Source organism: Lethenteron reissneri, chromosome 8 (assembly GCF_015708825.2).
Source record: "Lethenteron reissneri isolate LAM-NWPU_2019-01 chromosome 8, ASM1570882v1, whole genome shotgun sequence".
Taxonomy (NCBI): Eukaryota; Metazoa; Chordata; class Hyperoartia; order Petromyzontiformes; family Petromyzontidae; genus Lethenteron; species Lethenteron reissneri.
In genome coordinates, this window is record NC_083786.1 from 11,187,620 (window position 1) to 11,202,288 (window position 14,669).

General features: G+C 48.0%; 1 protein-coding gene across 3 annotated transcripts in view; it reads left to right on the forward strand.

The window, feature by feature from the left end:
- Window positions 1-14,669, forward strand: part of LOC133361142 (neuronal PAS domain-containing protein 3-like) — a 200,816-nt gene that overhangs the window by 173,427 nt on the left and 12,720 nt on the right. For all 3 annotated transcript variants that reach the window (XM_061580014.1, XM_061580019.1, XM_061580028.1), the window contains exons 6-7: window positions 4,544-4,680; window positions 11,169-11,413. In XM_061580014.1, coding sequence (XP_061435998.1) covers window positions 4,544-4,680; window positions 11,169-11,413 — 382 coding nt within the window. The remainder of the gene's footprint in view (window positions 1-4,543; window positions 4,681-11,168; window positions 11,414-14,669) is intronic.

The following is a 14,669-nucleotide window of genomic DNA, read 5'->3' on the forward strand; positions in this document are numbered from 1 at the left end:
TTATTTTGTTTCGGTTCTTTCAGGAGAGGCACCGCACCCACCCGCCTGACCGACGACTTACCGCCGGTGGCAGCGGCGGCGCTGTGAACCGTTGAGGTTTTATGTTGAGGACGCCACGGTCGTGGTTCTGCATCCTACGGGGGGTGGGGGGCACGGGGAATTAACCGAAAGGCAGGAAGAAAAAAAGTGCTCTTCGCGCTTAGTGAAATAATGCAGGTTGACACGTCTGTAAGATCTGCGAGCCATGCATCACTGCATTTTATCCTTGGCGTCCCGTTATTGAAAATAAACATAAAACATGATAAACCCTCTGGTCCCCCAGAGGCCGATAGACTGTCAGGGAGGGAAATTTGCGAGTAATGTTTTTGGACAGCAATTATTATTTGTGATAGGAACGACGGGTTTTTTTTGTGTGTGTGTGTGCCGTTCAACGTTCGGGATTATTTCTTAACAACCTTGAAATTGTTACATTCACTAAAGCCACGGACAGCGGTTGGATGTGCAAGGAAGCTGTGCGGAGGTTTTAACGGTCGCGAGCCGGAGGGAGAGAATGTGGAGCGTGCAAGAGTCAAACCTAAGCTGACCACTGAGAGATTAAGTGAGCTACCCTGCTTGCTCTCCCGGTGTATGTTTAATAACCACAATTTGACATGGTGAAATCCATTTGCTATTAGCCCGAGCAGACCGCCACCGAAATGATGGAAGCTATATATTAGAAATTTAAGACCCCCGGTAAAGTAAAATAGTTTATGTCCAGTATGTACAGTGTGTCTGAAACAGATATTTAAAATTGGGACAACCACAAAAAAAAAAACTATTACGGTTTATGGAGAAACACGATACATTTTTTCACAAGGAATATTTTGCATGGCTTTGGAAAATATATATTTTTGGCAAATAATATAGACGTTTGCTATTTATTCACAGCTTTTTTTTCTTCTTCCAGAATATGTAGTTGTGTGTGTGTATTTGAGTCGCGTGTGTGTCCATGCATTGCTGAATTGCCATTATATTTCTCCTGCCCGAGGAAATCTACAATGTATGACACAACACACATTTCACTGTGGTGAATAAATGAACATTTCTCAACCCGTTATTTCTTCTTACAACAAATTAGGTTGTAAACCCCGCGATGAATGATTTGTTTTGCATATATTCTCCCCCCCCCCACCCCCTTTCAACACTGCCTGTGTCAACGTTCTGTATCAAATGTTAACAAAACCAAGTACAAATATATGTTAGTAACTCCCGTAAAAAAATTTTAATTAAATACAATAGGTGATCTTTTGTGGCAGTGGCTCTTTCTGCGCAACACAAACAAAGAGCATGGATATAAATTGACTTGGAAGGAGGGCTTTTGGCTGAAACGTCTCATCACGTATAGATATTCTCTATTTCAGGGTGAGGGTTATTGACACATTTGTTGACATTTGGCTGTTTCTCCAACTGCGCCACTGCCAATGCCGTATCGCGCCAAGGCATGTCGGGTGAAAACAAGGGCACCTCCAGTCTCAGCAGTCACGTGACGTTGCCGATGAGTTGCAAGGGAAGGTATTGCCTAATTCTAGATTTGAAGCTTTCGTGACTGCAAGGATTCATACTCTTAGTTTTTTCGGTAAAGTCACGTAGGTAAAAAAATGAAATAAAAATTAATAAAAATAAAACAATAAAAAATCACGACGTTTCGGAGGCAACACAAGTCTCCGTCATCAGGTGGGACCGTCACAGCCAGATTTGCTGCATCAAGCCTCACTTGCCTCACTTGATACAGCAAATCTGGCTGTGACGGTCCCACCTGATGACGGAGACTTGTGTTGCCTCCGAAACGTCGTGATTTTTTATTATTATTTTATTAATTTAAATTGCATTTTTTTTACCTACGTGACTTAACCGAAAAAACTAAGAGTAAGGTATTGCCTCCTTCTCCGGAGCTCATCGGCTATTGGGATGCAAGGCCTTGCTCTATCTGATGAGCCAGCACAACCTGTTTGAGGCCCGAGTTTTTTTATTGACTTTCCGTAATTGTCTCTGCTATTCCTCGGTGTGTTTCCCGGCTATTTTAAGCACTCCGTTCGGTAATGCATTTGGCCCAGCCATCAGATAAAGTTTTCACGGCTCTTGGGAAAATATCCCGGGGAAACAAAAAAAACACCCACATATACCTTTGCGCGCACACATGAAACACGCACACACACGCACGCACTGGAGTTGCCACCTGTCCTGGTTTTTCCAGGATCACATTGCTTGGTGATGCTGATGTTGCTGCTGCTGCGTTGGCAGTGGTGCACGAGCACACATAACAGCAGCAACAACAACAAATACATTCGTCGCGAACACTGTGGCCTTAAAAGGAACAATATATGCACAGGTGACGTTCCGGGCAATGGCCCTTCTTCAGAGCGCAACAACGAGGGAGCTCTTTTGTTTGGTTAGCTGCTGTCCTGGCAAAATCGGCAACTCTTCGCCCACATGTCCGAGGGGTGTTTTGGCAGTGATGATGCAATAGTAAAATTGTGACACCATTCAAGGCAATCCATTTACATGGAGCGCTCCCCACTTCTGGTATTGTGAGCTATCCTTCCCATGATTAGACCCTGGTTACTTGTAACCTCGGAGGTGGCAACCCTCAACACAAAGGCAAAGATGCCCCGTATAGACTTTAACGGACTGTCGGTGCAAGTGCTGTTAGCGAGCACCTATTAAAGCTGGCAATGGCGCGCGAGAGGGTGGGTGGCCAGCACCACGCCCGGCCGTCTTTATTTCTCCACTGCTGATTTTGTTGTTGTTTAACACACCGCGCCAGGTACTCACTTAAGGCCGAGTCGACCTTACAGAGTGCGCCAGACGTGAAAACGGGCACGCGCGGAACGCGGCAGCTCGCGCGCTGCGTCCGCGTAGGCCGTGCGAGGGTGCAGCTCTGCCCTTTGCCACAATTGGGAGAATGTGCTCAGGAAAAAATAGCAGTTTCACCGTCATGAGCATCTTTAATAACGCGAAGGCGAGAGGCCGGAGAGCTCCGAAAGAATGGAATGTGGGCCACTCTAATTGGCTGGGTAAGTGTCCACACAGGCGGTGGCGTTCAAAGGTTGGTCGTGCATATAGATCAGCATTATACACGTTTAATTAATAGATTATCAACCCAAGCCGTTCCCCTCCCCAACCCCAACTGCTATTGGAAATTCTATGCATATTAATCTGCTACGGAAGGGTTCTTTAATTGTCTTTGGGTTGGGTTTTTTTTTATCTCATCGCTATCGCACCGCATACAGCGTCTGTCCTCTTTTTAAAGAAGTTTTATCTAAAACTTTTCAGGGCGGTTGTAAAATTGTAATGCTTTACCCAGTGAATTCCCATAGCATGCATGATTTAATCTGCGTGTTTACAAAGCATGTAAATTGGAGATCTGCTTATGTAATTGTTTGGAAGATAAAAGCCCTACATTTTATATCAGTGTAACCGACTTGTGGGTAAGTGACGTTACGGAAAATTACGAGGAAGGTAACATTCACACATGCACGCATACATTTACCCTCGAACAATGTAATGATTGAAACCGACTACAAAGAAATTTGTGAATCACGGCAACATAATTTTGCGTACAAATGTGATTCGTTGTTTTTATCTTTCTCTTTGTAGAATATCCATTTGCTTTCCTTCCTTCTTTAGTATATGATTTAAGATGCAAACAACGTACACGAGCAGCCGTCTGTCGATCCTCTGCTGATTGAGGGGCCTCCTCTACACCCCGTGGGTTTTGGGAGTTGTTTGATCTCACTCGACCACGCCGATGTGTGCAGCTTGATGAAGGTTGAGAGCGTAGACTTGGAAGTGAAGAAGCACAATGATGTAGTTTGCTGCACGGCGCTCGACTGCCCATCACGTGGCTCCACAGCCAAGCTGTTTGTTCATGGAGGTCACTCATTCAGGAAGCCACTGGAGCGATGCACTTTTAAATCTATATAGAAAACTAATTTCTTTACAACTGATTTTTTTTTGCGTCTAGTTTGTTCTTCCCTCCGCACCACAGATTAGCACGGTTGGCTACGTACGGTGCAAAAGAAGTTGAACGTACACACGTACATTCAAGCATCATCCAGGCCCAATCGTGTTAAGCTTCCATCATTTGGTCAGAGGCATGTAAACGGTACAAGAATGGTGTTGCGATGCGCACACAAATGCGTGCATACAGCACAGCCGACGAGCGAAGCGCACACAGCCAGCACGTGCCCCACCGCGTTATTATTATTCGGATGTCTATTTCACCCGGATGAAAAGTACTTAGCCCAGAACAGTGGCAGCAACAACAACAACAACAAACCCCTTGATGTGATTTATTTCAAGTGCTTATTCTCTTTCGCTTTCGGTTCCGTTTTCAAAACGGCGGGCGCCGGCATTTGGAGAATCAAGACAAGGGGAAGCCCTCCATCTCGCTCCCTCCCTCCCTCTCCCTCCTGCTCCGTCTCCACGCACGTACCAGCACTTGTGATGTCCGCACTCTTATCTCGACCCCCCACCCTTTCTCCGCCCCCCAACCCCCTCGCAGATTCTCCGGCCTCGCCGTCGTCCCTCGCCGCCGCCGCCGCCTCCGCCTCCGATTGCGTCCTGGAGCGATCCTTCTTCATCCGAATGAAATCGACGCTCACCAAACGAGGCGTGCACATCAAATCCTCCGGCTACAAGGTCAGGGCCGCGACACGGCGTGGCGCCGCGCGGCCGAATTGTTTTGTATTTATTTTTTTTCCTTCTGCTGACTTGACACTTGTGTCTTTTAATCTCACCCGTCAGACCTAAAATGCAATCCGTTATTGGCAATGAAATTACTTCTATTACCGCGGGGGTGGAGGGGTGGGGGCAATCCCACGGTTGTTGTGCTCGCACGGAGAGGCGAGCAGCGCGCTGAGTGGCGGACGCTTGTGCTGCGTGCCCACCGCTAAGGATGCCGATTTATTTTTTTGCCGTCGATCGATTGCCGCGATCGGCGACTCGAGATTAGTTATTGGTCGCGACTCGCGCGACTTTTGCCCAGAGTTTTTGAATTTCCGCTCAGGTTGATGAGTCGGCGAGCGAGCGAGCGAGAGAGCGATCGACGGTGCAGAGCGTCTCCTTTACGTGACCCTGAAATGACGGGTGCCATTTTATTTGTTTGTTTGTTTTACTCTGGCAACTAAAAAGGAACCCGATGTGTTTACCTTTATCGCAGGGTGTCAGTAGGAAGTGAGAATGTGCGCCTCACCGGGCGGAAGGAGGCGGGCGGGCGGGGGGGGTGATAAATAAATCAAGAGATGTATTGCATCTGCAGGCTCGGGTTTTGATGGACTACATATACCACTCGGGGAGAGCGAAGAGATCATTTTTTTTCAAGACAGGTGTGTGAGGAAAGAGCAATCTCTGTGTTACTGTACGCATCAGATCGTTGGACTTTACCTCAGCAAGGAGAAAATCATCTTCCTTCCTTGAATGCAGGAGCACGAGTAGGATGATTGGGATTTCATGGGAGTGCAGGGTAAGCAACTTGGAAGGTTGTAATAGAATGTGGTAAAACAGTGTTACATGTGTAAACGATAAGAGGAGGTTGTGATGGGTGGAGGAGAGCGGGTTACTGAGACAGGCATTGGAGTGGCACACAGAGGTCACTGACGAACGGGGGGAAAGGCACGGAGACGTGATGATGACATACTATGAGAACAGACCGTTAATAAAGAGATCACATCCGTGGACCATTTGTGGAATCGGTGTCACGTCATTAGACTCAAGAAACGTTCCGTCCACAACAGAACAGAGCCTTGCACCGCCTTGTGTCGGAGAACGGCCGCAGAAGATGAACTACTTGAGATCACGTTAGTAGGCCTGCCGCTCGTCTGTGAAAAAGAGCTTTGTGGATCATCGGATTCCTCCAGTATAAATACATATTATAATTCTGAGGCCTCTTTATCCACACTAGGGTCACGCCGAGTATATGCCCGTCGAAGAGTTTCAATCGCACTGTCAATCAAACCAACAATTTTAAAGCGTCGGAGCCGGAATGTTTGCCACATTAAGTGAAATTTTTTTTGTTAATACAATGGGTCTCTTCGTACAATTATTGCTCACTTTGCTGAGATCATAAGCTCGCTTCACTTGATAACCTGGGTTCCAATCCAGGATCTCAGCAGTGCCAGCTCAGTGCTCTGACCCCTCAGCCACGTGACCTCCGCTTGTGAGGGCAGACCGCGCCAGGCAGGCCTTGGCTGTGCAATCGCGGAGAGATATCTGTCAGATGGAAGGAAGCGATGGCGACGTCGTCCGCGATGTCACCGTGACCTTGCCGACATCCACACTTGGATCATGAGAGCAGTCGGAGGAGACATGCAAAGCACATCGGCCCATTGGGAGGCACCCAAATGCAGTCGTTCCAGCCAAATCTTCAAACAAAGCGGCCAACCTGCAGCAGTTTCACGTCGCTTCATTTTCAAACACATTTGTAGCAGCTGGGTCCATTCATATAACCGGTGCTTAATTTCAGCTGGCAGAGTGCAGAGTGCTGTTCCGGGGATAATTTCAGCATGCCACATCCATCGCATGGACAGGTATTTAGAAATATGTTCGCTGAGAATCAAGCCCTGAGTATAACTTTTGCGTGGCTCTCGGCTTCACCATGACCGGGCCTTTTTGATTGTTTTGCCAGGTTAAAAGTGGCATCGCAATGTGGTGGTGGTGCCTTTATGGCAAATGGGCCTTCAAGGCAGGCGCCGTGCATAAACGTAATGTGCAGAGATGAAACCTGGGCCAATCTGTGCACCGCTCCCCTCTCTCTCTCTCGCTTATTGGCCACGCTCTGTGTTTGCACGTGTGACAAGCCCTTATTACTCGGGTGTTTGGCAGTGCCTGATTAAGCTAGTGCGGGGCCTGTAGCATATTTTTAAGGGGCCCTAAATAAAAAAAAAGTAAATATTAAAACACGTATATTTTTACTTGCATAGTAAAGCAATTGTATTTTTCATTTGCTATACAGCCAGATAATACGAGAAATCGCTAACCTTAAACACCCAGACGTTCATCAAAGTTGAAGGCAGTATAGTACTATAGTCATAGAGCAAGTGCAGAATCACTGAACCGGAATTGATAGCTTGAACGCATTTAGCGCGGGGCCCTTGAAAGTGCGGGGCCCTTGAAAGTGCGGGGCCCTTGAAAGTGCGGGGCCCTTGAAAGTGCGGGGCCCTTGAAAGTGCGGGGCCCGTAGCATCATCTGTAGCTACTTGTGCTACTAGGATCATCCGGCACTGGCGTTTGGAGAGCGTCCCTTTTGCGGCGTCTCCGTCGTGCGCCGGGAGGCGTTTGCGAGCTGCCGTCGGCGGTGCACGTGACCTCACGCGGCGTTCACCTCGCCCCGTGCGCGCCGCCTGGGAGAGAGAGAGTAGTTTGCTCACGGGGTTGGAATGAAGCATCGATTTGTTGATTGTTATTGATTTCTCAAGATCGCGATACGCGGGTTGGATCGCGATCGCGTCTTTGATGCATCACGATTGCCCTATGTTGTATAGCAATTGGGTTTAAGCGGCCCGTTGCATTCCCTGGAGGCGCTACCGTTCACCGCAGGGTTAAGAAAATGATTAAGTGTTGAATCGAATTGCGACGATTAATTAAATCGCCGGGAGTCAGTCGGCAAATCAGTACCACCCATAGGTCAATGGACAGGTTTGGATGTGGTGGGGTCAAGCGTCGGTGCTTCCACCTTATCCAAGATGTCTGATAAGTGAGGAAGACTGGTCCAACAATGCCCTCTAGCTGGGGCTCTCTTGGGCCTCCGTTGGTGGGGGTCCTTGCACCAGTGGTGGCATGAGAAAGCAATTGCAAGGGCTGCACCTTTACCTATCTATAGCATTACAGTAGGATGCATATATATAATTGGTTTACATAGGCATACGTTGTTGCTCAGATAGCTTGAACGTAATCATGCACCACATTGCCGCTATGTCAGAACATTAGCTGACAACTCGTTGATGTTTAATTCACGTTTGAAACAATGCGTTTTAAAATGATGATGATGATGATGCTAGTGGTGGTGAGTAAAATTAATGCAGCCTGTGTTTTGAAACCACTACAATTGCAGCCCCGAATTGTTATTTCCATTTGTAGTTCACAAAATAAGTTAGTGTGTTTATATAATTATAGCAATGTAATGTGTATGCAGCATCTGAAATGTCGTGTGCTTTACAACGTCTGACACAACACAATCCAGAGAAAATAAAATATAATTAAAACAAATGTAGAATATTCAAATCCATACACGAATTGCTAAACAACGTAGGGTGAGGGTCTCGCGAGCCAAATTTTGTGAGTTCCAAATCCTGGTTGAGATGGTTGACTCAGCCAATCATCCCTCCGGGGTTGACAAAATACATACCACTTTATGGAGAAGTCAACAGTGCTTGTCCCATGGAGAGACTCAACTCCTGCCATAGTTGACCTCGTACTCTTAGGTTTTTTTGGTAAAGTCACGTAGGTAAAAAATAAAATGATTTATTATTTTATTTCTATTATTATTATTTATATTATTTATTATTTATTTTATTTTAGTACCTACGTGACTTTACCGAATAAACCTAAGAGTATGAATCCTTGCAGTCACGAAAGCTTCAAATTTAGTTGACCTCGTGTTTACAAATGCGGCCAGTCTGGAGCACATCGTCGTCCCGTGCACGTAAAAAGAGGTAGTCAACAGATTTTAAGAAAGTAATGTTCTAGAAATGTCTGCAGATCCACACTTTATTTTCTTTCCCAGATACAACGACTCGTATTATAAATGCATTTATTCCATTTCGTACACGGCAAAGCGACTGCATAATTACGGGTAACAAATTAATATCAAGCAATATTGTTTTTTGTTGCACCAAATTTTTTTTTTATATTCATGATGCCATTTTAATGTATTATTCTTGGCTATTCTTCATTACTTTAATGCTTCACTTGCCGCATTGTTAGTAACAAGTACGGCACCGCAGCAGCAGCAGCAAATGAATATCACCAAAGGACACGCTATTCCTGGTGCTGTTCGTATAGTTGTTATTTATTTCTCATTTACCTTAACAGTTCTATATTTTTTTTTAAATCCCTTATATCGTATCACGCATGCTACCAGAAACACGCGTTTATACTATTTTGATTATGTTGCTGGTATAAATGTTCAAATAATGAGGCATTTTGTTGAGCTATCATTTGCGGCTCGGTCGCTTTTGAAAAAAAAGTGAATACCTTTATCTGTTTCGATTTAAAGCTTTCGTGACTGCAGGGATCCATCTTCTTGGTTGTTTCGGTAAAGTCACGTAGAAGGGAAGCAATAAAATAATAAAAATAAAACATAATAAAATAAAATAATTCTCACGACGTTTCGGCCATAACGCAAGCAGCCGTCCTCAGGTGAAGAAGCTGCGTTGTGGCCGAAACGTCGTGAGAATTATTTTATTTTATTATGTTTTATTTTTATTATTTTATTGCTTCCCTTCTACGTGACTTTACCGAAAGAACCAAGAAGATACCTTTATCTGGTAGGCTGGAGATGGTTTTGTTGTGTTTGGGTGATTTCTTGACTTAAAGCTTTCGTGACTGCAGGATTTCATATTATTGGGTCTTTGGGCAAAGTCACGTAGATAGGTTCAAAGAAAATAATAATAAAAATAACAGAAATAAGAGAGTATTTGGGTGATTTGTTTACCTTTTGACTTTGCACTGCCATCGTATTTTTGTACTGTTTGTTGTTCTGACGTTCTTATCCGGCCCAACTGGACATCTATGGAAAATAGCTTTATAGCTCAACGGATTCCTCCAGTTTATAAATAAATATTCTCATCATGAGATATATTTCCACGAGAAAAGTTCTGGGAACCGGCGAACGGCAAGCGGATGGCACGCATCCACCGAGGTCGCGGCGATACGTACGTGCGGATGTGGAGCTCCTTGGTGGGAATACCTCCCGCGATTGTATCCGATGGAAAGAGCCGCTTCGAAAAAAGTCGCTGAACAGGAGGATGCCGATCATGGTGGGGGGGGGCGGCGCGGGGGGTTCTGAAGCCCGGTGTACGTCGAAGTATTACTGGCGCCCCCTTCTGGACAAAACATGCAAAGTATTAAACATGAAAGTGAAGGGAAGGGAGGACGTTTTCTGCCCGCAGTGTCATTGTCGACGAGCACACTGCGGCTTGCCGTCCAGTGGTCAGTTTGACTCCATCTCCCAGTGCGACTAGTTGACGCAATGGTGGCGAGTTTCTTAAATCCCCCTCTCTCGCCCGCCCCGCCTCGGCCCACCCAGCGGCATACAGGGGAATGCCACAGTTAGTCGCGTGCCGGTGGGGTCTTCGTCTTATTCTTTCGTACGGCCGATGTGGATGCAGTGCAACAACTACGATTTCACATTCATGTGGTCGAGCGAGATAAGGAGCAGCGGAGTTCTGTATCGCTGTGATGTCCCCTTCGTATTTGTGGATCGGGGCCATTGCGTCCATTGTATGTTGTAGGTCTGTTCTAGAGGACCACAATCGGACACTGGGGAGTTTTTAATTTTCCAATTTGTGCATCAGGTATCCGAATCTGCCCACGATCAACCAACCGGCCACGCAGCTCACATCTGTCTCACCCAACACACGGGCACACGTGTACGCATGCACATACACACGTACACACACATGTGTGTATGTGCATGCGTACACGCGTGTGCGCACACACAAGAGACAGAGATTTCCCGTCGAGCCTTAACATACTCTTGGGGCAAGTGCTGTTAGCGAGCACCTATGAAGGGTGGATGGTCAGCATCATGTCCAGCCACCTTTGTCTCCCAGGTGGCAATCTTTACACACCGTACCAGGTACTCATTTGAGGCTGAGTCGACCTAGAGGATGCCCAGGGCCGCTTCAGATAATCGTCGCTGGTGTTGGTGGCCATAAGCGGGAATCGAACTCGAGCACGCTAACCGCGACACTAACGTTCTTTTCACACGCACACACACCCACGCTTACGCACACACACACGCGCGCTTACGTACACACACGCGCGCTTACGCACACACACACACGCGCTTACGCACACACACACACACGCGCTTACACACACACACACGTGTGCACACACACACACACGCGCTTACGCACACACACGTACACACGTGTGCACACACACACACACGCACGTGCGCGCAGGTCATCCACCTGGCCGCCCGGCTGCGGCGACGCAGCAGCAGCAGCGGCGGCGGTGGTGGCGGCGGGCAGGCGCCAGCCTCCCCCGCGTCCCCGTGCCCGTCACCGCCGGTCGAGCACCCCTTGCTGGGCCTGGTGGCCGTGGCACACGCGCTGCCGCCTCCCACGCTCAGCGAGGTGCGCATCGACTGCCACATGTTCGTCACCAAGCTCAACCTCGAGCTGCGCGTCTCCTACTGCGAGAGCAGGTCAGTGCTGCTGCTGCTGCTGGTGCGTGGGTGGGTGGGTGTGAGCGGGGGAATTGGGGATCGGTGTTGGTGGGGCGATGGTGAGAGTGGGGGTACTGGGATCGGTGGTGATGGTGCGTGGGTGAGAGTGGGGGAGCTGGGGTGTGTGGTGGTGGTGCATGGGTGAGAGGTGGGGGAGCTGGGGTGTGTGGTGGTGGTGCGTGGGTGAGAGTGAGGGAGCTGGGGTGAGTGGTGGTGGTTTATCAATATTATTCAATACCAGTTGGAGCCAATAATGATGATTTATTAAGGCTTGTTTGATGTGGGCCTAACATACACAGTCTTAAAAAAATATCCCTCTTAAAGCGTTACGACATTTTATTTCTATGTTTCTAACTGTCCCCTAACAATCAAAACAGTCCAGAAATGCTCAAGAGAACTTCTCAGAATGTCATGATTAAACCAACCGTGGAGTCTACTGGAGCCTGGGTGGGGGATCTCAACAGTGGATGTCATCATTAGCACAATGCGCGGACTCTAAAGACCAGGAGCTTCAAACAATGTGCGTGGGACACGAGGAAGGACAGAGTGAGCCTCGTCTCGTACCAGTAGGGGAGAGGTGGACCGTTCCAAGAAATCGGGTTTGTTCTATTAATAACAACAATGTGCACAGTTGTGGCCGAGCGTAGGCGAGAGAACAAGGGTGCAGTGGGCACAGCTGCCTTTGTCCAAAGTGAGACAGCATAATGACGGCGACGAGCACTCGTCTCATCGCGGGCAATTTAACTGTTCTCTGCCACTAAGGCGCGTCGCCCGGGAGAGTTGCGCAAAAGAGCCATCGTTATACAACAGGTTTCCAAGCAACCTACGTGTACGCAACATCCTTGCTCGGCGATGTCCCCTCCCTTACTCCACCTCCCGCGATGCCCTCCCTCCATGTGAACAGCGCTACTTAATTTAACAAGCACACCCCCGCTGAGTCCCAAGGCCATCGCGCAGGGAATGAATGAATTGGCTGCCCCCACGCCTTGGTGGACGGCCAGCCGCGGGCCATCGCGTGACAGCCAACGATGGCGTTTCGTCCGTCGCTTGGCTTCGTTGTGTCTTGCTTTTGCGGTTTTTGCCACTTTGGTGACCCGAAACCTCTCCTACAAATCGGACTCGTCCTGGCCTCTTGAGATCTCATCCAGCCGGTTGAACAAAGACGGTGGTCACTGCGCGGTGCGGCGCTTTTCAGATGCGCTTCTGCGGCCGTCTGGAACGCTCTTCCTTCCGATATTAAGAAGCCACTATGTGCTTTTAAATAATCTCGATTGAAAACTCATTTCTTTAGAACTGCTTCTTGTGTTGCGTCTGTTGTCGTTTCCCCCACCGCACCGTCCGATTAGCATGGTTGGCTACGTACGGTGCGAAAGAAGTTCAACACGTACAACAAAATCAACTTGTGACTTGAAACTTGAACACACCACCACTCCGAAAGCCATCGGTGGTTCTTGAGCGGCGCCGGTTTTTCTGCAGCTGTCTGATCGCCTGTTGGACAACAGCTGCTTACGCTTCAAGGGGCGCTCACACTCAGCGCGACATCACTCCCATCCTCGCCAATTTGAATTCAGAGGAAGGAAAATACGAAGCACCGTTAAATATAAAGCGGAGGGTAAACGTAGCGGTGTAAAATGATATTGTAGGGTGGAGTGGCTCTTGTACTGTGCCATGAAACCAGCGACCCAAGTTCAATTCCCAGGCCACGGCCAGCATCAGTGTCAAATTATAGCTGAATCGGTCAGATGCGCCACCTCTTCATCCAACCCACGCTGACCAGAGTGGTGAGGTCACTGCATGGGGAGGCCTTCATCCAATAGTGGAATGAGGAAGAGATTGAAATCATTGTTATTTTTTTAATTAAATAACATGTTTATTTGTTGCGAGTGTTTGTTATGAATATATTCGCTGCTGAGGTCATTGGGTAGCTTTGCTCCTTCTATTGTTCACCCTGCAAGACAATTACAGTTTACAAATTAAATTCAACGAACTGTGACCGCATCTCAATGTGCTGAAGAGAAAACGTGGACATTTTTCTATCTTATAGAGAGAAGCAGTCAGTCATAGTGTAGTTAGTCACTCAGAGACACTAATAGTAGGAGGCACTCTATTTATTATAACCTCCACAGGTACAGGGAGTGACAGCTAACAGGCTGCCTGATCAACAACGCCGAGGAGGTGAAGACGGTGACGAAGACTCCAGCAGCACGGCGGTTCCACTCCTTGAATCCACCCAGAGTGGCCTCGCTCCGTCCTCGGCCACGCCCCCTTTCTAGAACCTACTAGAAGGTTTCCGGGCTTTACCTCACGTGCCCCCTCTGTCACCTTTGCACCACATCCCTTTCTCCGGCTCATCACGTGACCTGCTGGCAGACAGGGCTGCCCGCAACCAGCGCGAGGCGCCATAGTGACCCATTTCATGTCACTACAATAGGAAGAGGAAAAAGGAGGACCTTGAGCTTAGCCTTTGACAGGGCTGGGGAGTTATCAGCAGATGGCTGGGGGAAGGGAGTCCCAGACTGAGGACAGCAGAGGAGAATGAGCGACCTCCCGATGAGCGAAGGTTGCCTGGGACAGAGTGGGTGGATTGGGGTTGCCACCTCTGAGGTACAAAAAACCAGAACATATGATGGTGAGAAGAAATATCTCGCAATTTCAGAAGAGGGGAGAACTCCACTTATATGCCATTACCTTGAGTGGTGAATGATTTTGTTGGAACTGACACAAACCTGGACTTACAGTGCTCTGGAAAGACTCACACATTTTTCCAGGAAAGCTACCTCAAGTAGAGGATGATCCTAGGAAAACCAGAACAGGTGGCAACTCTTGTGTGGAGGAGAGTAGAGTGAGGTTGAGAGGGGAGAGGTTGGCAGGGGATAGCCCATAGAGCAAACTAGGTACATGTTTTATCTTTTGTTGTTGAGCTTAACAAATGCATCAGCGCATTCATAGGTTTCCTGGATCTCACCAGATTCCCAGGTGTGAATAAATCCCTCTGAGCCAAACTTCATCTGCTGCTCGAGTGTAACCTCAGAAGCATGCGACTCTGCACACAGGTGCACACAGTGATTGCGGAATCGTCTGCGTTTCCTCGGTGTCACGTGGGGCTGTGCCCTTGCCTGGAGGAGCATGTGCTATGGGATTATTAAATGTTTTCATCCCACGCCCCACTACAGTAAGTGACCTGCACAGCAGTGAGTGGAACACGGCCAGTCCTGTTTCATTGTGCAGTGGAGTC